Source organism: Ambystoma mexicanum, chromosome 5q (genome assembly GCF_040938575.1).
Source record: "Ambystoma mexicanum isolate Mex_15411 chromosome 5q, UKY_AmexF1_1, whole genome shotgun sequence".
In the NCBI taxonomy this organism is placed as follows: domain Eukaryota; kingdom Metazoa; phylum Chordata; class Amphibia; order Caudata; family Ambystomatidae; genus Ambystoma; species Ambystoma mexicanum.
In genome coordinates this window covers 1,092,534,945-1,092,559,905 of record NC_090933.1, presented here as the reverse complement: position 1 = coordinate 1,092,559,905, position 24,961 = coordinate 1,092,534,945, and the positions used below count along the sequence as shown (strand labels likewise).

Genomic DNA, 24,961 nt, shown 5'->3' with positions numbered 1-24,961 from the left:
AAGCCCCCCTGCATCAGTTCCCACTGCTTTCCTAAAGCCAAATTGCTGAGGTGAAAGTACTGCCTCTTCATCCATCCACACATGGATGTGTTCCAGGACTAAGGACGCAAAGATCTTAGAATCGGCGTCAAGGAGGGCGATAGGTCTATAGCTAGATGGCAAGGACCTATCGCCCTTTTTATAGATTGGTACGAAAAAACACATGTGCCAAGTAGAGGCGGAGGGTCTCCAGTCCATTCTATTGGGCCACCTGTTTGTAACTTGTTTAATGGACTTAAGTGGACTGTACTTTTCCCCCCCTGACGAGTATTCAAAGCTTGTTCTGTTCTCCACTTCTTTCTGCAAATCATTACTAGATGTCCGTACATTAGCCAAATGAGCCTTACTATTTTCCCTCTCAGAGGAATGTGCTGCTCGTACCAGGTTCTCCCATTCTTTGGGTGGCTGATCGTACATATTTCTTATAGTGCTGTTTCTCGTTTCCTGCTGCTCACACATCTGATTTTGCTGTAGTTTGGAGGATTCCTGCCAAGATTGAGTTACAGGGACATGAAAAAAAGGTTGAGCATTGGGATCATCCCCATGCCTAAGAGGGCCTCCAGAACTCTGGGTCAGGTTGTTTGTGACTCGGCCCGGCCCTGTATCGGTTGTTGACTCAAGTAGGTGTTTACCTTTTATGTCACAATCATGAGTAGGTCCAGGTGCTTCGTTGTCCCTAAGCACTCCTTCTGTATTATCCTTTTTTACAGTGGGTTGGTGCCTTACTTCCATCCAATTGTAGGTAGCTGGAAATGTTGCACCTGGCCTATTAGAGTCTTCTAGCAAGTTCTTTAGGGCCTGTTTTACCAAAATTTTGATGTCCTCAGTAGGGACCAGGACAGGTGCCACGGACTGTGACGATTCTCCCACAGCAATCCTTCCCATCGTATTTCCTGATGTATGGGCTTCCCCTCCCATTGTTCCCACCCCTGTATTTGTAGAGGATCCCACTCCCCTTAATACTCCCGTGGGTACCTCCCCATCCTTAACCTTCTCTTGCGCAGCAGGGGATGGATTTCTAATTACTTGTTTTGTAGGAGTGATTTTTGTAGCTGATAAAGTACTCTTGATCTCCTCACTGCTAAGAGAACAGTTTTTAGTTTTTGGAGTAAAAAAAAGCTTAATATCCATCTTGTCGTTCGCAACCGTTGCTTTTTTATTACATTTTGTTTTCTTTATGACATTTTTAGTAGAGGACAACACATCATTGCCATTTGTGGTGCCCTGCACAAATTTTCCCCCTGCTTGTTTCTCTTCATGTATTTGTTCGTTTTTATTTAATGCTTTCTTTTTTATTTGTTTGCGAGTATGTGCATTTCCCTTGTGATTCATGGCATCAGTCAAAGTATCAGATGCTTCTCCATAATAGCCCTCTTCAGGTTCTAATAAGCTTGGAGTACACTGAACTTGATCGCAGGCCCTACCTGATCAGCTTTTTTTGGGGTCCCTAATTATTTCAATTCTAGGGCTCTTATGCTTTCCTCATCGAGTTGGGACAAGTCAATGCCACCTTCACCAGAAAGTCCACATATTTCTTTCACATTGGCATTGGTGTTAAAGATTTTTAGTGCAGGTAGGTTCTTACTTTATTTTTGTTTCGGGGTGTTTAACAAAACTGAGCCCTGGCCACCCTGCGCCTAATGGCCCTGGCCCTCATTTTTTTCTCCCTTCGGGAGGGATGTGAATTGTGGTTAGTTGGGCATTCTGTGGAGGTATCCCTATCTCTGGCTCCCCCATCCTCACCGCCCGGATCTCCTCCTTCCTCTAATGCCCTTAGGAGTGCAGATGGACTGTCCGTTTCAGGGGCAGTCTGCGGGACCTCAGAGGCACTTTCACGGGTTATCAGCTTCTCATCCAATCTTGCAAGATTTGTGTGGACTAATTCAATATTCTCTCTTAGACTTATAATCTGGGCAGCATTAGAGGTAACCAGAGCTTTAAGTTCAGCCAGACAACTCAGAAAGGCAGACAGCGTGTCCTTGTTCCCTTGTGTGAGGACCTCTGCATAGGATTTAGGACACACCACAGTCTCACATTCTGTTTGCACTGTCTGATCATGGCAGAATGTGCGCGATTGAACTTTGTCATGCACCCCCATCAGTACACATCTCTCCATTGCCATAAGATAGCCCTCTACTTTGCAGGTCTTTTCTGTATTAACCAGTAATATGGATCTGAGTTCCTGGATGTCTAAGTGGGTCCGTTCGTGACCCTTATCCAGAAGATTCCGAATCCTAGTTAATACTGGAAACGTGGCATATGTCGTGGCCGTATCCTCAGGATTGATGCCATCAAATAGCGGACCTATAAGCGGATCAATAGTTCCAAATGTCTCATTCAATGATTCAATATGGACGACGAGGGGGAAACAGGGCTAGAGGAATTTGTCTGAGTGTCCGCCAGGCTACCCTGCCCCACATTATCCCTGCTGTGTGACTCTTTTTCCTTAACACCAAAATTAATATCAGAATTATTTTTACAAGAAATGGGAAAAGGCGGGGGGGAAGATAGAGCTTCCTCGAAAGGTTCATGTAAATGGACATTATCAAAGCCCCCAGCTCTGGGCCTAATAGGTGTAGATGGCTCTTTTGACAGCCTGACCCTTCTGTCAAGTTCTGCCCGGACCACCGGAGCCAGCAGGGATTTATCGGCCCCTATTTTAGGTTTCGCTTCTTCTTCTTCTATTTGCCCCACTGAGTATCTACCCGGATTCTCATGTATACTTAACAAGCTCTTCTGGGAGGCCACAGCGGGTAAATCTATATTTAAATGCTTGTCCCCCAAAATCTCTTCCACCTGAGGTGAAGAGGCATCACTCGTGCAATTCGCCATACCATTTACAGGAGGCAGTTGTTCATTTGATTCATTTTTTGAAGAAGAAAACTGCTGGCCTCCCTCCAACAGGTTATCCATATTAAACACAAACACTGGTTTAGCCAAAGAGTATGTTTTTTAAATTACTTGAATAGGTATAACCGACTTTTCGTTGCGTAGTGTACCAACCATGCTCCAGCGAGTAAATAAGGAAACTGTTTCCGCTCAGTTAGGAGCAGTGACGGCACAGTCCCCCGTGAACGTGAGGCTTTACCAAATAAGGCAAGTTTTAAGGGCACCCACAGGGTCAGATGCCCTCTTGTACTCCGTCCAATATAAGAAAAAGATACTACTACTTTCCGCCCTCAAGAGTAAAAAATGCATAAGCCCCCTCCATTACCTATTGTTTACATGCACTACCCACCTCTATTCCTACAAACATTTATGGGAAAGGAGGAATTAAGAGCATATTAAAGACCCGATCAGGAATGCCCCATTATTAGCAAAATGTAACAATGATCACATTACCATTGGATCAATACTCAACCATGAGTGATTTCTCAAAGGTGGGACTGACCCCTTTGACTGCCCAAGACTCGGAGTCAAGGTTTGCCCTTTAGCAATAATACCCTAGATGTTTCCCACATGTAGGAGACCCCCTGCACCCCGCACGCGCACCGTGAACAGTAAACAGTACTTCTGAGTACTTCCACGGTGCGCGTGCGGGTGCGCTGGGTCCACAGTATTTGTGCCGCCCAAGAAGGCGCCACCGCGCCAGAGGGGCAGGATAGCGTGCCAAGAACGCACCTTCAAAAGAGAAAGGAGATAATGTGTATTAATACACGTATCACTTTGTATCAATAAACAAAGTGTGCAATCAAATAAGCACAACGTGTGTAGCCAAGGTGGAATGCTGCATCTCGTGAACACAACGTGAACACAACGCGTGAATTGAGGCTAGGGCAACGTTACGTTTGGTGTACTTCTGTGTATAAACAGTCACCTTTGTTGTTCAAGTACAGGCAAATGGTGCAACCAGAAAAGGCGTCCTGATGGGTCCAGGCACTCCAAGGGAGCAATGCGGTCCACAAAATTATCCAAGCCGCAGTAAACAGTTCACAGCAGCGCTCGGATTCCCACAGCACCCGCCCGCAGTAAACAGTACTTCTGAGTACTTCCACGTTGCGGGCTTCTACTATATCGTCAGTATCAGCATTTCTATATCTCTAAAGGAAGAGCTGGAATGACCAGATTATAAAAAGATGAACAAGATAGGATATGATATGATAAGTAATATCTAATGCGCCTGTACACAAGTGTTTCTAGGCACGACAAGACAAAGGAGGGAAGACAGAGGGAGGACAATACAATGATCTTACTAGGCCTTGTGACATTCAGATAGTGCAAGTGCGACAGTGTTGAAGTGCAGGTGGCTGGGGGGAGTGCCAGGGAGACAGCGAGGGAGGGGAAGTGTGATCAGGGCAGCAGTGCTCTGAGCAACTGCATACAGGGCAGCACGGCTCTGGGTAAGTGCAAGGAGGCAGGGGACTGAACAGATAATAGCCCCTAAGTGCGTGGTGGCCTGGAGGCAATGCAGGGGAGACTGATCATTGAGGAGCCCGGTACCCATTACGCTCAGATGGTAGCCAGGCAACCAGCCGGTGCGGCAGACAGGTAGGTCAGCAGGGGAGAGAGAAAGCAAGAAGGCAGAGTAGAATAGGAAGGCCTTGAGCTGCTTCAGGAACTTCAGGTGGTCTGACTCAAGTTTGATAGATGTAGCGAGGCCATTCCAGAGTGAGGCGCCTGCAGAAGAGAGAGATCTATCCCCCACTCTGCTGTACAAAGCGTCTGGCCCTCAGAGAGTTGGAGGTAGTTGAGCAAAGGGCTCAAGAAGGGATGTATTTTGGAAGAGAGAGTTTGATGTAGTGCAGGCCCCAGCCCCAGAAAGCCCTGTGGACGATGCAGAGGGTTTTGAACTTGATCCTTGCAGCCATGGGGAGCCAGTGGAGGGATTTCAGTGCTAGAGAAATACAGTGCCTTGGCTTGGGGCCAAGGATAATCTTGCAGTCTTGTTCTGGATTAGTAATAGAGGGTGGAGAGTAGAGGAAGGCAGATTGAAAAAGTGGCTGTTGCAGTAGTCCAGCCTTGGGACATCCAGGGCTCTGGAGACAGTGAGCCTCTGGGAGAAAGTGAGAAAAGGAAGAATACCTCTGAGGAGTTGCAGCTGGTAGTGGGACTTCTTAGCAAGATCAGAGATGTGAGGAGAGAAGGAGAGTGTGAAGTTAAAGATGACAGAAAGTTGTTTTGCCACACAGGAAGGCGCAGGAAGAGGGCCCAAGGTTGGTGCCAGAGTGAGAGGGGGAAAGCGGGAGCAGTGGACCCAATGAGAAGGATCTCTGGCATTAAGGCAGAGATCATTGGAGGCACACCAATCCTGAATTGCGGAAAGACTCTTAGGAATGAGCAAGAGAGGAGTGGGCTGATGGGAGTGTGAAAGAGAGCAGGGTGTCATCCCCGTAACACTGAAAGTTATAGGAGAAAATAGAGATCAGATGGGCCAAAGGGGCCAAGTAGACATTAAAGACCCAGGGAGAGAGGTAAGAGGCCTGGGGGACACCACATGTGGACATGGAGGTGGTGGACACAAAGGATCCGAGTTGGGCTTGGGAGGGCTGGTCTGATAGGAAGGAGGTCAACCACTCCAAGGCCTGATCCGTGATAGGTCTTCAAGGAATAACTTTCTTTTGTAATATTGAACACCATTACCTTACACATATCTGATAGATAAAATAAATAAGACCCAGCTGTCATTGGGAACTTCTCAACATTGAACTAAACATATTAATATGCCTTCTACAGGTGAGGTACAAGTAGCTAAAAGAAATAGGAAGCTTGGTTAATGGCCTTGAGGGGGGTTAGTAAGTCTGCTTGGAGAAGTCCATTTATCACTTTTTGTAATCCTTAGGGGTCTGTGAAAAGTGGAAAGCAGAGTAAAACGATTTAATGTGAGCAAATCCATTTGGCAAAGCTGCAAAACGTCATCCGTTTTATGGGCAAATAAGGTTTCCCCATCACGTAGAAGGACCATAATCTATTCCAAAACGTAGTATCGCATAGACGATTAGGGTAGGCATGCAGCCTTATGATTACTAGATGAGACATTGACCCTCCTATTGTGTCTGTCAAATCCTTAGCAATAGACGTCTGCTGCAAAGCAGCTTCATTACCCAAAGACAAAAATAAGTTACAGTTATCTCCTATATCTGGAATACACACATTTGTCAAAATCCTCCAACGCATGCATATAATAACTTGCCACTACATCTGACTGAGAACAAGGCAAGCATTCTGGAAGAATGTTTTCCTCATGCTCTCCCACACCTTCCTGTCAATGTCTAGTCACTGCCCCATTTCTGAACCAGATGCCTTCCCTTTCTAAGAACCCCTGATCATTTTAAAGATACCCTACCCTATAGACTCACAGGTTCCTGTTTGTAAACTATGTATTTATTATCCCAACTCGGGTTCTGAAAAAGATTTTCCCTAAAGCTGTGTGCCATGTTAAGGTTCATCCAGTAAAGATCACAAATAATCTTTTGGGTGCACTTTGCTAAACAGATTTGTAAAACGTTCTAGAGCCACCATTACTTCAGCCATGAGTGCTTTGCATAGCTTCTTATGAGGGGCGTAAGGTTAATCATCCTCTGAGTAAGTGTCAGCAAGCTGCTCTGGAATGTACAGGTTAATGGTAAAACTTGAGGAACATTAATGGATACTGGATACAATGAATATCAGGCTGAACAGAAATATGCTGTAGACATATGTTTACTCTCTCATCCAGGAACTGCAAGAAATAGCTTGAAGACAAGCCTCTAGTAACTTGTCATAATTTGTATCTCTAATACCCACCCCCATATCCAGGAAAATGGCATGAACCAGGGGGGACCGGCAGAGTCGACCAAAGAGGTCAATATTTTCTGAAAATAGGTTCCACATTAGTACTGTCAAGGTTTCCACTAAGGTAGACGATACTGCTGTACATGAAAAATGGCAGATCAACTTGGAAGGAGGTATGGCCGACAGCACCTGAAAAGGCCAACATCCAGAACAGGTAGATGTCTATAAAAGCTTAGGCCAGCCCAGGTGAAGCCGCCCCTACAGCCCACATAAAAAAGCCTGTAGAGGGAAGAACTGTGAAGCAAAGCCCTCCGGAGAGCCCATAGAGCGGGCAACAGAATACAATACCGGTGATCCCATGGATGTGAGGAGAGGGTTTGGAGGAGCCTGAGGCCTCGCTGTGTGCAGGGCACCCCAGGCACCTGTAGCGGAGCATGAGGGCTGGGCCTCGAACATCTCGCCACCAGTGTAGTCCAACACCTGGGACAGAGACCTGAAATGCCAGACAGGAAAGAGGAGCCATGTGGAAGACGAGGACAAGCACAGAAACATATGCCCCCTGGTGCCAGAGCCTGCATAAATGGGGGAGGTGCTTCCATACCCCCGAAGAAAGACACCATACAGAGTGTGACACAGAGGCCGAAGGACAACTGCTCTCACCTGCTAAGAGGTGGCACTGCTTCCACCGGTGTGTTTAAGTGGGCATTTGCTTTCCACGCGGTTAGGTATTCAGCTGGCATCCTCAGTCTGCACCGTTGATGAGCACACCACACTGATAGTAGTGGACTGCGGCCTCCCATTGCCCACTGTTTCCTCAGTACCAGACATCATCCTCGGGGTTCCCCACTAATAGAGTGCATGTGAGCAACCCTTGGCAGTGCCACATTAAGTGCAACGTGGTGCTCAACGGCTGACCCCATCCCATCTCACAGGTCCAAGCAGGAGCTACCGTGAGACTACTGTATGGGGTACAGGCGTCACTGGTGCTGCGGGCCAAGCCCCGGAGGACGTCTCCAACAAGATGAGGTGGAGAGTTAGTGTTGCACTGGCCCACTAGGGTACCTTTATATTGAATGAATCTCACCGGAATATGGAGCTGTCCCTAGATTGTCACGACCATTGTACACAACCTTTTGGCTCCCTCACGACCCTGTCTGTATGACAAATGCTCAAGGAGAGGACAGCAACAGCTAATGTCACCATGGAAAGCCTCCGGCAGGGCCAAAACCCTATCCTCACTCCGGCACCCCAAACCTAACACAGGGTAGGAAAAAGACCTGACCCAGAAGCAACATACACAGCACCATTTACGATGAGAGACCTTTTGCAATGCCTGGGAAACCTGAAAGAGGAGATGTTCCATAGAATTAAAAATGAGATCCTAGGGGCCATGAAAGAGATTAGGAAAACAATGGCTGACTTGTCCAGAAACATGAAGAAACAATGTGATCACTAAAGGAGAATGTTATTCACTTGTAGGATGAGCTCACAGCCACAAAGCAAAGCATGAACACTCTGGTTGCCACCACTGTGGACATAGAAAACGGGCACGGGAGGGAAACCTTAGGTTCATAGGAGTGGAGGAAGGTTCCAAAGGACCTGACTTTAGAGGTTGGGTGTTTCAATTGTTTGTGGAGATATTTCCAGCTATATCAAAAGGAGACATCAACCTGTATCATGTGCATAGGGAAGGCCCCCTACGGAACAGTCCAAGGTCACAGCCCTGCAATATAATAATGAACATTCCATGCCTTTACCATCAAGGAAGATATCCTATGAGCATCTAGGGCATTGGGAACAACCTCTTACCAAAACCAAAATCTACTCATCTACCAGGATCTGGCAGCCCTCACTCTCCAAAAGTGGCATTTGGCCCCATCATGGAAAAACTACAATAGGCAAACGTTTTTTTGTTTACCTGTGAAGACAAGCAGTGTGTTGCACAGCATCAAGCACCAGTGGAGGCCACATTATCATCAGGCACACGCTTAATTCTGGCCCCATCTGGAAGATGTTGGGAGAGAGCACTGGAGATATCCAACCAGAGACACCCCAATACCGGCCACAGGTCCTAGTTGACATTCCTGGGTTTAAGAGATTGATATAATTTTGGACATTCGGTCTCCCCCGGCCCATGCCATTCTGTCTGAGCATTAAGGGCATAAACGAGAGGGGGCAGTACATCTGGGGCTTGGGTGGATAGTCAATGACCCGTGCACAGAGTGTTTCCCAGCCTGATAAAGGGAATATGATAGGACTACCTTATCACGTATACATTGCAGGTTCTACTGTATGTTCTTTCAATTTAACTGTCAAGGGGGCGTAGTCTGATGGAGGACTGAATCTTCTGAACTCTACAGCACCCGTTCTGAACTCCAAAATAAATAAGGGCATACCATCCTATGTCTCGGCCTGTGTATACCGTGTTTTTAACAAGGTCACTTATATATATATATATATGTTGTGTTTTTGGGGGTGGGGGATGGTTGGTGGCAGGGTGAGGTGATGGGGAGTTGGGGCTGGGGGCGTGGTATCACCAGATTTTTTTAAAAAAAAGATTTCACCAAAACAACCACAGGGAAAACTGCACAATTAATCTTCTTGGCTTGCCACTTGTCATCTTGGCCCTCTCTGATCCATTTTCATTTTTCTATTCGTCTTATACATTCTCTTTATCCTCATGAAGCTATCTCTGACGCTCTACAGGCTCTATAATGGTCACGTGGTCTAAGCCCTGCCCACCTGTCAATCACTCTAAAATGTTGGTACCTTCCTGTTTTGCCACCCCTTTTCCCTACTTAAGCAGCCCACCAGCCTCTTTTCCTTTGCAGATGGTGAGCCGGTGCAAGTGGATCTAGGCCACGTGGCCTAAGCCCTGTCCACCTGTCAATCACTTTAAACTGTGGGTGCCTTCCTGTTTTGCTGCCCTTTGCCCCTACTTAAGCAGCCCTCCAGCCTCACTTCATAGAACTCTGATTCGATTGTGTGCGTCCTTGTAGGCTTAGTGAAGTGCGCATTAATGGAAAAACGGGTTTAGGCCTTCGCGGTACTAGAAGACCAGGAGGCAGAGTGGGGCACAGGCCTGCTGAGCTGGAGAGTGCAGCGTAACAAGTCCTTGGCACAAGAGAGTGAGCCGACACGTCAGGACTGGGAAGCAGCAGTACGGTGAAAGACCTGTCCTCATCGTCATTGCATGAATAGAAATAGAAGAACAAGTTGCTTACCAACTGTAACGTTCTTTCGACTGGATGTTCCTCCCACGTATTCCTCATCGTTGATACTCAAATCCTGGCAGGTTCGCTGCTTCGGAAAACATTTTCTCGGCAGAGGGCGCTGTGCACAATGCCGTGGCGTCGATGTCCATCGAAGGCCACTGTGACGTGTCGACATCACCAGTCGTATTAGTAGCTTGTGCCGTGCCCGTTGGCTTCAGTACTGTTCTTCGTTCCATTATTTGAGGAACTATTCGGCATACCCAGACTGCAAGCTCTCCGGAAAATGCAAAGTGTAATGCACGTAAATTGTACGGCAGGGTAGGCTGGGAGGGGCGATGAGGAAAACGTGGGAGGAACATCCAGTCAAACGAATGTTACAGTTGGTAAGTTACTTGTTCTTCTAATGTATTGTGTCCCCCCACGTATTCCTCATCTTTCATAGTCTCCCAAAGCAGTGTCAATTTGGAGAAGGGAGTACTAGTTAGTTTTATCATGAATGAATGGAATGAAGGACTGCCTTGGCAAAACGGCCTTCATGAGATGAAGAGGAGTCTAAGCAGTAGTGCTTAACAAAAGTATGCATTGACGCCCAAGTTGCAGCTGAGCAAATGTCAACTACCGGGACACCACTCTGAAGAGCAGCAAAGTTGCCATGCCCCTCGTGGAATGGGCTCGAAGCCTATCCGGCGGGGCATTCCCAGCAAGTTTGTAACACTCTCCAATAGCCAGTGTAATCCACCAGGAAATAGTTTGTTTAGTCACTGGTAGTCCTAATTTAGGACCAGTGTAACCCACAAAAGGTTGGTCATCCTGGCGAAACTTTGCCATTCTCGCATTGTAAAAACTCAGAGCGCTTTTTGGGTCTAATCTATACAATCTCTCCTCCTCTTTGCCCAAGTGAGGGGGAAGGTAGAAAGTTGGAAGTGTTCTTTTTTGAGACAAATGAAAATCAGAAACTACTTTCGGCAAGAAAGATGGTTTAACTCTCAGGACTTTTTTATCCTTATAAAAAGTAGTATAAGGAAGTTTGCATGAAAGAGCCTGCAACTCACCATGCGGGCAGATGTTAGTGCTACAAGAAGAGCCGTTTTCAGTTTTAATAGCCCCAACAGGCAGGAATGTAAAGGCTCGAAGGGTATACGTGTTAGACATTTCAACACAAGATTTAAATCCCAAGCAGGGACATGAAAAGGTACTGGAGGGTACACGTTAGTGAGTCCCTTCAGAAATTGGACAATTAATGGTATTTTGAAATAAGAAACATCTTCCAAGGAGCGCTTAAAGATAGAAAGCGCTGCCAGGTATCCTTTAATTGTTCCAATCTGGAGCCCAAGATTGGCCAGATGCAGAAAAAAAGAAAGCACCACAGGAGTGCTGCATTGAAAAGGCTCCACATCCATGTCCTCGCACCAGTTACTGAATGTATTCCAACAACACCGGTACAAGGATTGGTTGCTGGCCTTCTGGTCGAAAGCAAAATCTCTATTACGTCATCCGGGAGGTCCAAATCCTTATATCTCAGCTTCTCAGAAACCATGCGTGAAGGCTGAGTGTCTTGACCTCTGGATGGAGAACCCGACCTTCCTCTTGCGAGCGGAGATCCTCTCTTTGTGGAAGACATATTGGAGGGCAGATGGAGATGTCTAGAAGGTCTGGGTACCACGTCCTCCTGGCCCAATCCGGAGCAATTAGGATCATGGTCCTCTCAAACTTTCTCAACCTCCTGATTACATGAGGAATCACGGGGACTAGAGGAAACCCATACAGAAGTGGAAATTACCAGTCCACCACAAACGCATTTCCTAGAGCTCCTCTCCTCTTCCCTTGAGCAGTACTGACGCACTTCCGGTTGGTAGCGGTGGTGAACAGATCCACTTGCGGGATCTCCTGAAGGACTTCCTGAGCTAGCTCCCACTCGTGGAAGACTGTGCTCTGTCTGCTCAGAGCATCCGCCGCCGTGTTCTGCTCTGAATTGCCCAGAACCAGAGCTGCATTGCCTCTCTGCACAGTGGTAGTGACCCTACGCCTCCTCTCTTGTTGAGGTAGTACATGGCCACTGTGTTGTCCGTCATTATCAGGACATTCTTTCCCTGTACAGAAGGCAGAAAGGCCTTCACCGCTAGTCTGATTGCCCTCAGCTCCAAAAGGTTGATATGTAGTTTGGACTCCGATGGAGACCAACGACCGCTAATTGTCAGTCTGTCGGTGTGGGCTCCCCACCCCGTGAATGAGGCGTCCGTAACTACATTTTGTCTTCGCAAGTCCACCACATTAAATCTTAAGCAAATCTGCTCGGAACTTGTAGAAGATCCGACATGTTCCCCGAAAATTGGGACCACCGGGGGGCCCATTGAAAGGATTTCATTCTCAATCTGGCCTCTGGCACCAGAAAAATGCAGGATGCCATGAGGCCGAGCAACCTCAAAAAATCGAAATGGCAGAACTCGAAACTGATAATGAGAACCGCCAACCGCCAACCTCAGGTACTTTCTGTGCTTGAGATGGATTGGCACATGAAAGCAAGCATCCTGAAGGTCCAATGATACCAACCAATCTTGGAGTTGGAGAGCCTGAAGGATCTGAGAAAGGGTGACCATCTTGAACTTACTTGTCCTTCCTGGGGAACTTGTTCAAGTTTCTTAAGTCCAAGTTGGGTCTCAGTCCTCCGTCCTTCTTGGGAATGAGAAAATAGGGGGAGTACCAACCCTTGTTCCTCTCCGCTACAGGTACATGTTCTATTGCACCTTTCTGTAGCAGGATTAAGATTTCCTGCGCGATGAGCGGATCTGGAGCTGGCTCCCGGTGGATGATCTTGAGGCCTTTTTAGAAAAGGAAGGCAGTAACCTTGGGATAATGTTTCCAGTGCCCAAGTATCTGAATTAATGCCCCGCCATTCGTTCAGATGCTAAGAGATTCTGCCTCCCGCCGGGGTCTTGTGGGGCAAGGCCTGAGAGTGGCTTAGAGGCAGCTGCAGCAGTGGCTGACGGTAAAGATGCCGCTGCTGGGGGTGCTTTTGTACCCTTACCTCGTCCACTGCAAGGGGATCTTCTTTGCCCCCTTTGTACGGCCTGTCCTCTTCCTCTACCAACCGAGGAATAGTATCGAAAAGGACGACCTCTCTAGGAAGATGAGCCCGAATAAGGTTGTTGATGTTGCTGAATAGAGGCGCTAAGGGACTTAGGCACCACTTTGGAGGTCTGCAGCTTCTCTAGGCTTTCATCTGCCTTGCTGCCGAACAACGTCAAGCCGTCGAAGGGCATGTTGAGCAGTCTGGCCTGCACGTCAGGTGAAAACCCTCACTTTCTCAACCATGCAAATCTGTGTAGCACAGTGCTTGCAGCCATGGATCTGCTCATGCTGTCAGCAGTATCCAGTCCTGATTGGAGACATTCTTCCATCGCCTCCTTGTCATACTTAACTAAATTCAGAAAGCCATCCCTTTCTTTGCCTTCTGGGATATGTTCAGCCGCCATACTAGCACAGTCCCAGAGGGCATGTGTAAACCAGGCCAGGGTACAGGAGACATTAGGGGACTTCAAGGCCATACTGTCTGAGGCAAATACCTTGTGAGCCCATGCGTCCACTTTTTTATCATTTCTATCTGGGGGATTGTTACGCTCACCTGGCTCCCACAGGGGCGTCGGTCGGACCCAGACTACTGCGGTCTACAACAATGTGATGCGTAGTGCAGAGATGACTGACTGGACTGGCCCTCCGAATCTTGTCTGCTTGACCCGTAGAAGTATTCTCCTGCAAGTGGAGAGTTGGATTTAGCCACCCGTGGATTCAAGTGATGGCACCCCCCACAGTCCTCCCCACTTATCACTCCGAAGTGCCCTTTCAGCAATCTCACCTTATACTCTTGAACAATGAGCTCTCCATCCTGCATGGATTGCAGGGGCGCGTTGATGCCAGTTACTTCACTGGTTTGAAGGCATGGGAGAGTTCCGGAGAGTATTGACTCTGAGGTTCCTGGCTAGGACCAGTAAGTATCAAGTTCATAGAGTTCAATATGTCCGATGTTCACTCTTGGTCCCCCCTTCCTTATCTTGCAGCTGAGTTCGTGAGAAGATGCTCTCGTGGTAGCTGGTGGCGCTCAGGTAAGAGTCTGTATTACCCGACCCTGTCCGGTAAATGTTGCACGTGTTTAACGTGTTGCTTTCTCTCTCTTTGCAGGTGCAGCACATGAAGATGTGAAGAGTTATACAATATCAGGTAAGTCTATGGTGATAAGAGTTATATTTGTTGGTTTTCTCGGCTCACCTTGTTGTTTTCTTTTGTCCCCCAGGTGCCGGAGTTCGGCGAAGAAATGATGGAGAGAGCGCCGAATTGGAAGATGCTGCGAGGACTGGTGAGTATGGCGTACTGAAATGATGTTCTTTCCAGGTCCGGAGGCGAGATGGATCCGGAATCAGGTGAGGAATTCGAAAATAGTTCGTTTTCTAACCTTGTCCTTTTCTGTCCTCTTGTTTTAAGGAGCACCGGATTTGAGGCGGGCGTGGCAGAAGACTGGATGCTGGCTGCAGACACGGTGAGCGTTCTGCTGCTGGATGCAGAATAACGGGAAGCGTGTGCTGCTGTTCAGGCGTGGTTTAAATAGCCTCCAAAGTAGTTCCAGGTAAAAAGTTCCCCAGAACCACGCCCGAGTAAAGTTTGTTTTCTAACCTTGTCCTTTTCTCTCCTCTTGTTTTTAGGAGCTCCGGATTTGAGGCGGGCGTGGCAGAAGACTGGATGCTGGCTGCAGACATGGTGAGCGTTCTGCTGCTGGATGCAGAATAACGGGAAGTGTGTGCTGCTGTTCGGGCGTGGTTTAAATAGCCTCCAAAGTAGTTCCAGGTAAAAAGTTCCCCAGAACCACGCCCGAGTAAAAAATAGTCCCTGTAATAAAATAGTCCCATCCAGGCCTCACGTTGGCTTGGACTCACTTGCAGCATGGTCTGCATCAGGTAAGTAAAGTCTATGAGCCTGGCGCCTAAGGCGCCAGGACTGAACCCAAACAGCCCCCAGCCAGGGCTGTTGGGGTTTTAATAAGTGTCTGGATGCCTGCTCCCGGAGCTGATGGGCTTGGTCCTGATGCCCGGGGGTAGGCATCATGACAGGGATAGAGGGGTAGGCAGACTGCCTGGTGGAAGTAGCAACCTGGACTACCAGACTCTGAGGCGTGGGGTGTTTGCTGAGATAGTCAGGGTCACTGGATGATGGTCTATATTTCTATATTTGAAGGGCCTTGAGAAAAGGTAAGATAGGGTCTTTTTGGGGACCCTGGTCCAGGATGTTCGTCATGTCATCCTGTTCGAAAGTTGGTGAAGCCCTAGTCCATCCCATGCACTCAGTGACCCTATTCATCAGATTTCTATATCCTGAATCAGCATGCTCTGATGGGTCGGGTTTATCAAACTCCAACTCTGGGGATGTATCAAGACCGCTGGCAAACTGGAGGGAGTCACAGAGATCTTTTATTTTAGACTCAGGGTCAATTAACTCTTCAGGCACCTCTCTAGTGTCAAACTACACTCCTAATGGAGAGACATCCTCATCTGAAGCACTATCCTCCTCATAATTGGAGGACATTGACGTTTTGGTGCAGGTTTGTATATTTTTTCTTGTACTGTAAAATTCTTCAATGGACTCGAAGTGAAGGGACATTCTCAAGTCAAGAAGGAGAGTAAAGCGCTTCTCCTAAAACCTCTCTGCTTATTGCAGAGGTAGACAGGTAAAGGAGAAGCACATTATATTAATGAAATTAATCAGAAGATTACAGCACAGTACAGTAACAGTAATTAATCTAGTGTCTTTATTTCCCACTGTAGATACCAGAACCCAGAGACCAGAAGTGAGGAGTGTCTGTCATTTGTTATTTTGTCCTTTACCCCTTTCCCTTTCCAGTGGTTTCTGACTCAGCTGTAAAACCTGGGGTTGAGCAGGAAACATCCGGTGAGGGTCTGTGGGATCAGCATCAGCTCCTGCGGATTCCCGCAAGCCTGTCATGACAAAGGCAAGGTTCAGCTGGGACCTATCAGGACAATCTGAAAATGATCCCAGATCCCTTATGTCCCAAGGCCTAGTAAGGACCTGATGTGAATCCTTGTCCGCACCGAGGCGCGAAGAGTACTGGGCTCAACGGTGAGAATCCCTGATGCTACGAAAGTCCTCTGACACCGAAGATTCTTGAGAGACAAACCGAACAAAAAGACACTGAGAAAAATCTTGACAGATTCAGGTGAAAGCAGGGATGCCAAGAGAACACTACTGGAATGTGAGTCACTGACAAAAAAACTTGCCCAGGTGAGTATTATATTGATGGTTCTAGAACATGGATGGCAACAAAAACAAAGTGTCCTGAGAGTGGATACTCTCGTCACTCGCACAACAATATACTGTAACAACAGTTAATAATTAACACACATTATTCAGCATGAGTCAAAACATGATGATTAAATCATCACAGTAATATTTTTTATTATAGAAATCAAAAAAAGAGCTTGACGTGTTTCGGGATAAAAACTTTCTCAAGAGCAACAATTTCAAATGGGAATTGTAAAGCAACAGAACGTATAAATTAATTATTTCAAAAATACATTGTCAAATACCTTAAATGACATATCAATCCATGCTAAGTGAAATATCTATGAGTGTCACCAATACAACAAAAGACAAAAATGTCCAGGTGCAGAATAAATGCCACAAGGAAAACTATGCTAACAGTGATCACAGTAAAAAGGAAGATAAATTATACCATATCACCATATAGTATTAAAAACAAAACGGAAAAAAGTGACTGACCATAACCACCACCATGTCAAGAATAACCACAATAGTGAATAGAGAGACTATATGTGTCAATTAGAGCCCAAGTGAACCCACAAAAAATAATACATATTCATAGTTACCTGTCGGAATCATGATTAATCACGAAAAATGGCGTCAATATCAACTAAGAAATTGATCCCATCAAACCAGTGCAAATCATTCAAATAAACCAGTGCCACATAAAGAAATCAATTGAAGGAAAGTATATGACCTATAACTAGAATTAAACCCATAGAAAAGAGCACAAACACAGAACGGAATAAATTATAGAAGGACAATAAAATAAATAGATATAAATAGTAGAAATATAGCCAAAAGTACAATCAAAGGCTCAAAAAATGTAGGAGTTAAAAAATAGAAAGAAGGGAACTATAAAATATATACAATAATCATGTGAAAGGAGAAAACCGTAGATATTTCACCTGTACATCCACCTCTACAATAATATCTAAAATTAGGGGTAATCATTAGAACATGCTTAAATGACAGCCAAATATAAGGATCAAAGTATCGATAACCTAGTACAGATTAACCTTGTGAGGGAAGCCTGCTACCTTTTTTATACTAATGTGTACGTGATTGAGCATATTTACTCTTGTGCACTGGAACCATACAAACAAATTAACAAGCAGTATTAACACAATAATAATCAGTCAAACAGTTGTAATTGCGAACCTCCAGCCATTACAATCAATTTCACAGAAATGCACCAAGATAAATAAACGTCTTCATAAAGAGCTCTCGAATAAATTGAGTCCATTTTGTCCATCCGGAAAAGTTCACGTTGTGCCAATTTCTTATTGAAGTCACCTACTCTACGAGGCCTGTTGACCACCTCAAAAATCACACACCTCAGCTGGGCAATTGAAAGTCTGTTTACCATGAAATATCTGGCAACCAGTGATTTGGCTTTTTTCATGCGTATATTACTCTTGTGTTCTCCAACCTTTCTCAGGGCTTCCTTGCGGTCTATCCAATGTACTATAAGTTCAAGGGCAGCATCTGTTGGATCTAGAACACGGGTGGACCTATAAAGAACCGTTTGTGAACTACTCTGTTGGGCTACATAGAGTTAAGCTTAGGTGTTTAAACTTTAATTTGACAATCCTTTTGATAGACAATTGTCTATTAAAGACTTATATAAGAATAGGGTGACCAAAAGGAAAGCGTGGGAGGTGTAAGAAACCTGCAGCGGTCCCCACTTTATGTTACCCAATCCTCTACATTGTTTACTTTACTGTTTTATAGCCCTTTCCTATAATACCTGTAGGTGTTCACCCAAACCCTGCATAGAAAAAGTGTTGCAAAAGACCTTTGAAGGTGTCAAAACTATAAGCGTGTCTTGTGTTCAATTGCTCAGCCCATCACAACCTCTACAGTCAAATCACTTTGCTGTTGTGTCTTATCAAAGTTCATAACTAAAGGACACAGAATAATTATGCATGGGGCTTACTCAGTGGAGTGGAGCAACAGAGAGCATGAATTAATCCTAGGAGGAGAACATAAAGTGTTTGATAAGAATATTACCACCAAACGCTTTGCCCTTGCTTAGATACCAATGCTATACTTTTCCAGCCTTACAATATTCACTTATTCTTTGTGTTTAACATTGTTACAACTCACCTTCTCCACTTCAGCCCAGTGTGTTCCATGCACAGCTAGTCTGTTTCTCAACTGCTTCTGGGTGACTAGGGGCCAGTCTTCAGAGGTCTAGCTTATTTACCAGGATTACTTATGTTGGCTCTTGGGGCAACAGTGACTTATCTGACTATAAGCTTATAAAAGTTGCTATACATTTGGGCCTCATGCATATATGTTTATGTTTATTGAGTTTATATAGCGCAGGCTTGTCCAATCGTTTTGAATGTGGGGCCGAAGCATTAGCTTTTTGTCCCCCAGTGGGCCGGCGAGCCTAAAGCCAACACCCTCACCCAAAGCAGTATATTAAAAAGCGATATTGTGTGACCTTTCACACAATAGCATCACAGGCAGTGATGCGCCATGCAGTCCCAAAGAGAGCTTTGGTGTCAGGGGTAGTGAGTATCTGAAGGAGCCCCTCCATCAAATGATCCGAGGTCAGTTGCTTGTGATTTCTTTCAGGGTGTATGTGTTCATATTTTCCTGAAATTGTAGGGGCGACCAAGCATCGAGAAGGAGCTATAAGGTTCTACGCAGGGTTTGGGGGGGTTTCTCCCTCCAAGAATATCTTTTTCAAATATGGGTTTGAAATGGTGCATTTTACAGCAGAAAAGGTGACTAAAAAGCCATAGGTTTGCAATCAGTTCTAAAGGGGAACATGAAAATTCCATGTCACCAACAGCAGACAAGAACATTTTACAACACAACACATTTTAAAGATCTATGTGTCCACAGTAAAGACCGCACTGTCACTGATGTAACACATTGTCATGCTGGCTGTTCCCAATATATATGCCAGCATTGTCCTGTACAGAGCATGATTGATGCTGCCTGAGCATGTACAGTGTGCCCAATACATATGCCAGTTTATCTCTGTAATACACATTCATTACTTCTGTATTATTGATTGATGTCAACTGTGCAGTGTTGTGCCAATACATATGCCAGCTTATCTCTGGAATACACATGCATTACTGCTGTGTTAATGAGTGATGCTGCCTCTGCAGTGTGCCCAATACATATGCCAGCTTATCTCTGTAATACACATTCATTACTTCTGTGTTAATGATTGATGCTTGTGCAGTGTTGTGCCAATACATAGGCCATCTTAACTCTGCAATACACATTCATTACTTCTGTTTTAATGATTGATGCTGCCTGTGTAGTGTGCCCAATACATATGTCAGCTTATCTCTGTAATGAACATTCATTACTTCTGTGTTAATGATTGATGCTGTCTGTGCATTATGCCCAATACATATGGCAGCTTATCTCTGTAATACACATTCATTAATTCTGTGTTAATGATTGATGCTGCCTGTGCAGTGTGCCCAGTACATATGGCAGTGTATCCCTGTAATACACATTCATTGCTTCTGTGTTAATGATTGATGCTGCCTGTGCAGTGTGCCCAGTACATATGGCGCTTTAAGCCAAAGAGCTTATATATGCTCTTAAAGAAAGTCAATGGGAATTGAAAAACAGCTCAAATTTGTTCTGAGTAATTACAATAATATAGCCACTACGGGGAGAAAGATTTAACATGCTTTCCTGATGAGGGGTTATGTTTCTTCTAAATTACACTTACCGTCAGTAGCAGCAAAAAGTTCATAAAGAGCCTGAGCAAGAACATTGACGACAAATGAATGTGATTTCTTTCTTGACCAGTAGAATGTCTTTTTAGCCTGTGGAAGAAATCAGTATTTAGTTTAACATTGTAGACAAGCTACATATTCCCCTCAAGAATAAATCATAGTCCTAGGTTTGACTAGAACTTAATATTACTCAGACATTGTGATATAATAGGTTATTTATTTATATGATATGTTATTTGTAACGCACTTAATAACCAGAGGTTTCTAAGCGCGAACCGGGGGATCAAACCTCTGTTGCTCCGTGTCATCTTGCTTCCAAGGTGAGCACGTTGCCACTGAGCTATCCTCCCGAGACTAAAGTAAAGTTGTGTAAAGTAAATATATATTAACGAAACATGACATTGAAAATGTTGGCAACAGTACAAAGAATGCTGTCCTATCTTTTCCATGTAATCCTAATTTGATGTACTACTTTATTAATCAAGTCTTTAATATAACCATCTGAACTTTATCCCACACTTCTTTACTTGCTAGAAAATATTATGTCAACAAAATGAAAACATAACCTGATGATTCAGGTTGCCTTAGTCCTTGCTCTCCCTCCTTCACAACTGGTTGGGATCAGCTGCATCAAGGAAAGCTGGCAACAAAAGACATGCTGCCACTGCGAGAAATGTATATGCATAGAGAAGGATTCACACATTTGTGCGTGCCTCCTTGTACTGGTCCCATTCCCTCTTCCTGCAAGTCACCAGTTCTGTATGCCTTTCCCACCGTCAGAGGGGCAGTCAAGGCATGGTATATTCCTTGCAGGATGTAGGGTGGGTGAAGGAGTGAGGGCAAGTTCTAAGAGGACCTGAATCACCTTGAAGGTCATTTTTAATTTCTCAGTCATCCTCCTTTCCCTCCTTCGTAACTGGTTGGGACCAGACTAAGAAGATAAATGTTGGCACGGGTGAAGAAGGCATATATACACAACCAGATCCCAAGCACCAGGTTGTGATGGTACTTTCTACCTAAATGATGAATCTCTCCTTGAGGAAGTAGCCAGATAATAAGGCTCATTAACACGGTGGCCACTATTGACCTACTCTAAGCCAATCAGAAATCTTGGAATGCAGTCAATTATTAAGCAATAAGCCATGAGCTGGGCGGGGCATTTCCACTTGAGGGGATGCCCCGGGGCCCATAGTTACAGGCCCCAGGGCATTACTTGAAGCGGTAAAGCCCCCCCAGCGAGGGGATTATTGCTATTAGTGCTCCATCCCTCGAGACCGCAGTACTAATGGCATCTTTTTACAGTTGAGTTTCGGAACTGAAAAAAAAGATGGCCTACATGGAACGGGAGAAGGGACTACACATAGTTCCGCTCTCTCTTTCCATGGCGGCCATTGAAAAGATTGAAACAAAAAAGTAAACAAGGAAAATGGCTCCCATGGAAAGGGAGCAGGGAGTGCATGTCACTTCTCCCTTTCCATGGGAGCCAGCCAAAAGTGACACAGTATCATTGTTACTGTTTGTCTCTTCTTGAATTTGAGCAGTGTCCAAAGAATCAGAGGAAGAGGTGGAAAGGCAGACAGTGCCTCATCAGTCTAAAAGACTAGCATACCCCAAGAAAGAGGACCAGATCACCTCTTTCATTATTGCTGTTGCTAAAGGGCTCCGAGTTACTGAAGACTTCAACTCCCATTTGTGAGAAGCATACAAAAGTCTGCTTAAGGAGTCTGCAATTACATTAGTTTTGCCTTGACGATAAGATACTATCAGAAAACATGTGAATACCAGCAAAGTCCCAAATCTATACTGCTAATAGACAGAGTGTAGAGAATGAGTGCCTCCTTGTTTTCTGATTTCCAATATTGCTGTAGCGCTGTCTGGAAAAAAATTGACTGACTTTAAGGCAGGAAGGGTTTGCAAGGAGGAAAATATCCTTCAACGTTAAGACACTGACGTGGTCTTTTCTATCCTGGCTGGTCCAGAAAATAGGAGGCTGCAAATCCTGGCTGAGAGTTCCTCATTTGTGACCCAACGAATATGGTTATAGCAAACATGGCTTGTGGAGGGCTGAAAGGAGACTCTTCAATAAAGTTCTGTCATTGGGTCCTCCAAATGAGGGGCTTATTAATCGGTTTATTTACTGTAATGGACAGAGGGTCTACTGATTGACTCCAATTGAGAGGCAGATGCCACTGTAGAGTTGTCATTTTGACTTTTGAACAGGGAATTTGATGCATGCAGTAAGACATAGGGCCAAACAACCTCGCAGACCACCATGCTGATACTGCTGTGTTGTAAGCACTGAATTATTTTGATGGTATGCAAAATCATGTCCTAAAGCTGTAAAGCTTTGCCTATGAACAAGTCCAAAACAGCTCCCATAGATTATTCTTCTTCTTGGGTGGCTCATTGAGGCTAGGAGTCAGAGATGTCTAGCTCTAAAGATGTTCACCTGTGTCTTTCATTTGTGGATATGTTCTTTGCTGCCGGAAACAAGATGAGACTTGGATCTGTTTATAGAAAATCCCAGATTTGAAAACACATTGCCATTCTTCTGAAGCCAGAGGTTCGCCCTGTACTCTTTTGCTGAAAGCCCGCTCTTGGGGATTGAACTTAAATTGCAGAGAGGTTTAGCAGCTGTGATGTTAGACGTACAATTATCTATACCCTCATCAGTGAAGAGATGAAATAGAGTCTTGTCATCTACGGGCAGAGGACTGATTGTCTCAAATATCTAAATGTAAACATATTGCTGAAAGCTATGCATATATGTGCATTCGAACAACGTTATTGCCTGCCCTATCAGTTGTGTTTGGCAGTTATTTAATATCCTGCAACTGTTGCAGTGCTGCCTCTCTGTCCCATCCTAAACAGGTATTCATCACGAATAAGTAATGGTAAGAAAGTCATCAAAAAGCATTGCTATTTGTTTTCAATTATTGTACATGTGATGCTCTAGAAAAGGTGTAATAGCAGCAAGATCAGAGGCCTAATTCAAAAGGATTTGCACTGGAACAAAGATGCCAATGACCCTTTCAGGTTTGTCCGTGGTATTTTATATCTGTTTCACAAAGCCTAACATTTCAGCATGTTTGGATATGCCAGAAGCATCTGAGGCACTCTTCAGGAAATCGTTAAGAACTGTATTTAATCATGAGCATCTCAGAGATCCTTCAAGCATCTCAAGGCTTGCTCTAGTAAGTGTTTGTGAATCAGGTATAAGGCAGCAGGGGAAAATCTGAGATGCTCACCCGCTTCCCCTGATTTGCTCCAGTACAAATTCTTATGAACTAGGCCCCTAGTCTCTTAGTGTCTTACCTGCACCAACGCTGAATCCTCATATAAATCTGGAATATCCCTCAGTAAGCTCCTCCAAATTTTAACATCATTGAGAACGACACTCATTCCCCCACCTGTGAGTGGGTGTCGCATATTGTATGCATCCCCCAAAAGAAGAACTCCTGCATTAAAAGCAAAGACATTTATTAATGTAATACATTCATCACTTAGAGCGACTTTGACTATTTTGTCTAATGTGCAAGGCCCACATAAGCCCCCTCCTTTAGCGCTACTTTTCAACTTTTACATGAAAACCCTGATGAACTTGCCAAGAGACCACCAGCTTCACTTTTTTACTAAAATTAAAAACACAGACTTACCTGCAGGTCTATGCTAATTGGATCATTTGGCGCCATGTCTAATGGCCCAATCATAGGTAACAACCTTAATCCAGATGTCTCCAAGCTCACCTTCAGAGCAAAATTAACACCCCGAGCCAGGACCCATGTCGCCTGAGAAATGTTACCAATACAGACAAAGGTGAAGGTCCTCTGGATCATCAGGGACACTGATATCAGCATGGAACCACGGATCAGAACATTATTTTATAGCTCCTTTTACCAGTTAAAAATTCTCAATGAATTCTTTCCCTTTATCCCCTGGGAGCACAACTCTGTTAATTGTTGCTTAAGTTAATAGACAACCCAATACAACCGTTTAAAGGGGTGCAATTACGTTTGTGGTGTGTGTTACACCTATTGCTAAACATAAACATTACTTAACTACACAATGACTATTGCTGTTAGTTACAATTATTTTCATCCGACTTTCTTGTAAATTGTAGTTTATAATTAAAAAAAGCAAATGGTCATTGTGTTGCGGTCCATTTGTCTACAGTCAAGACTCACATGTGTTAACTCTGAAGAGCAGTGAGACCAAGTCAATATGGATACTTTCTATAAGGATCTCTGTGACCCGAACTGTGCTAATGAAAACAAAGCATAAAATGTATTCCTACAGAAGTCAACTGCAGAGGGAATATCTGGTTCTAATTATGATTTGTCCAAAGAAAGAATTAGATTGCATAGTAATAAGCAAGGAGGAACATGGGTATTATACTGTAACAAAGATAGCACATAGAATACCTTGGATACACGCTTGAGGTGAACAGCAGATTACATGTGTCTGAAGTTTCTGTTACAAGTAGTCCGAAAATAACACGTGGCAAAGATGGATTTTCTTGTCTTTACATACCTTGTTTATTAACCGGCGAAGGAGGCAAGAAACTTGCTGGCATGGTTCTCAAGCGATCAGTTTGAACTGCTATAAGGAATGGCTCCTGAATGTGCTCTGCAATAAGTAATGCTTTTTTAAAAATCATAATATTTTTGGCACACTTATTAAGGTAAGACAGAACTTTGTGCTTGGTGTTTTAACAAAGCTTAGGTGCTGTATCATCAACATACTATGATAGTAAAAAAAATAGATAGGTTGCCTCTGTTACATTACTCGTTTGTAGTTTTAATGCTGTGCTTTGGGTGTGAGTTTATCAGTTAACAGACAAAAACATATTATATGAAAGTAAGAAAACATCACATAATTTTCCAAGTGAAACCATTGTAATTTTTAGTATCATTTAATGGAACTAACATGAGAGACATCATTCTACTTGCCCAT

General features: G+C 44.7%; 1 protein-coding gene across 1 annotated transcript in view; it reads right to left on the bottom strand.

The window, feature by feature from the left end:
• SQLE (squalene epoxidase) overlaps window positions 1–24,961 on the bottom strand; it is a 322,632-nt gene that overhangs the window by 143,433 nt on the left and 154,238 nt on the right. The window contains exons 7-9 of the mRNA XM_069621611.1: window positions 24,539–24,634; window positions 23,324–23,466; window positions 20,002–20,098 (exon numbers count right to left, since the gene is read on the bottom strand). Of these exons, the coding sequence (XP_069477712.1) occupies window positions 20,002–20,098; window positions 23,324–23,466; window positions 24,539–24,634 (336 nt within the window). The remainder of the gene's footprint in view (window positions 1–20,001; window positions 20,099–23,323; window positions 23,467–24,538; window positions 24,635–24,961) is intronic.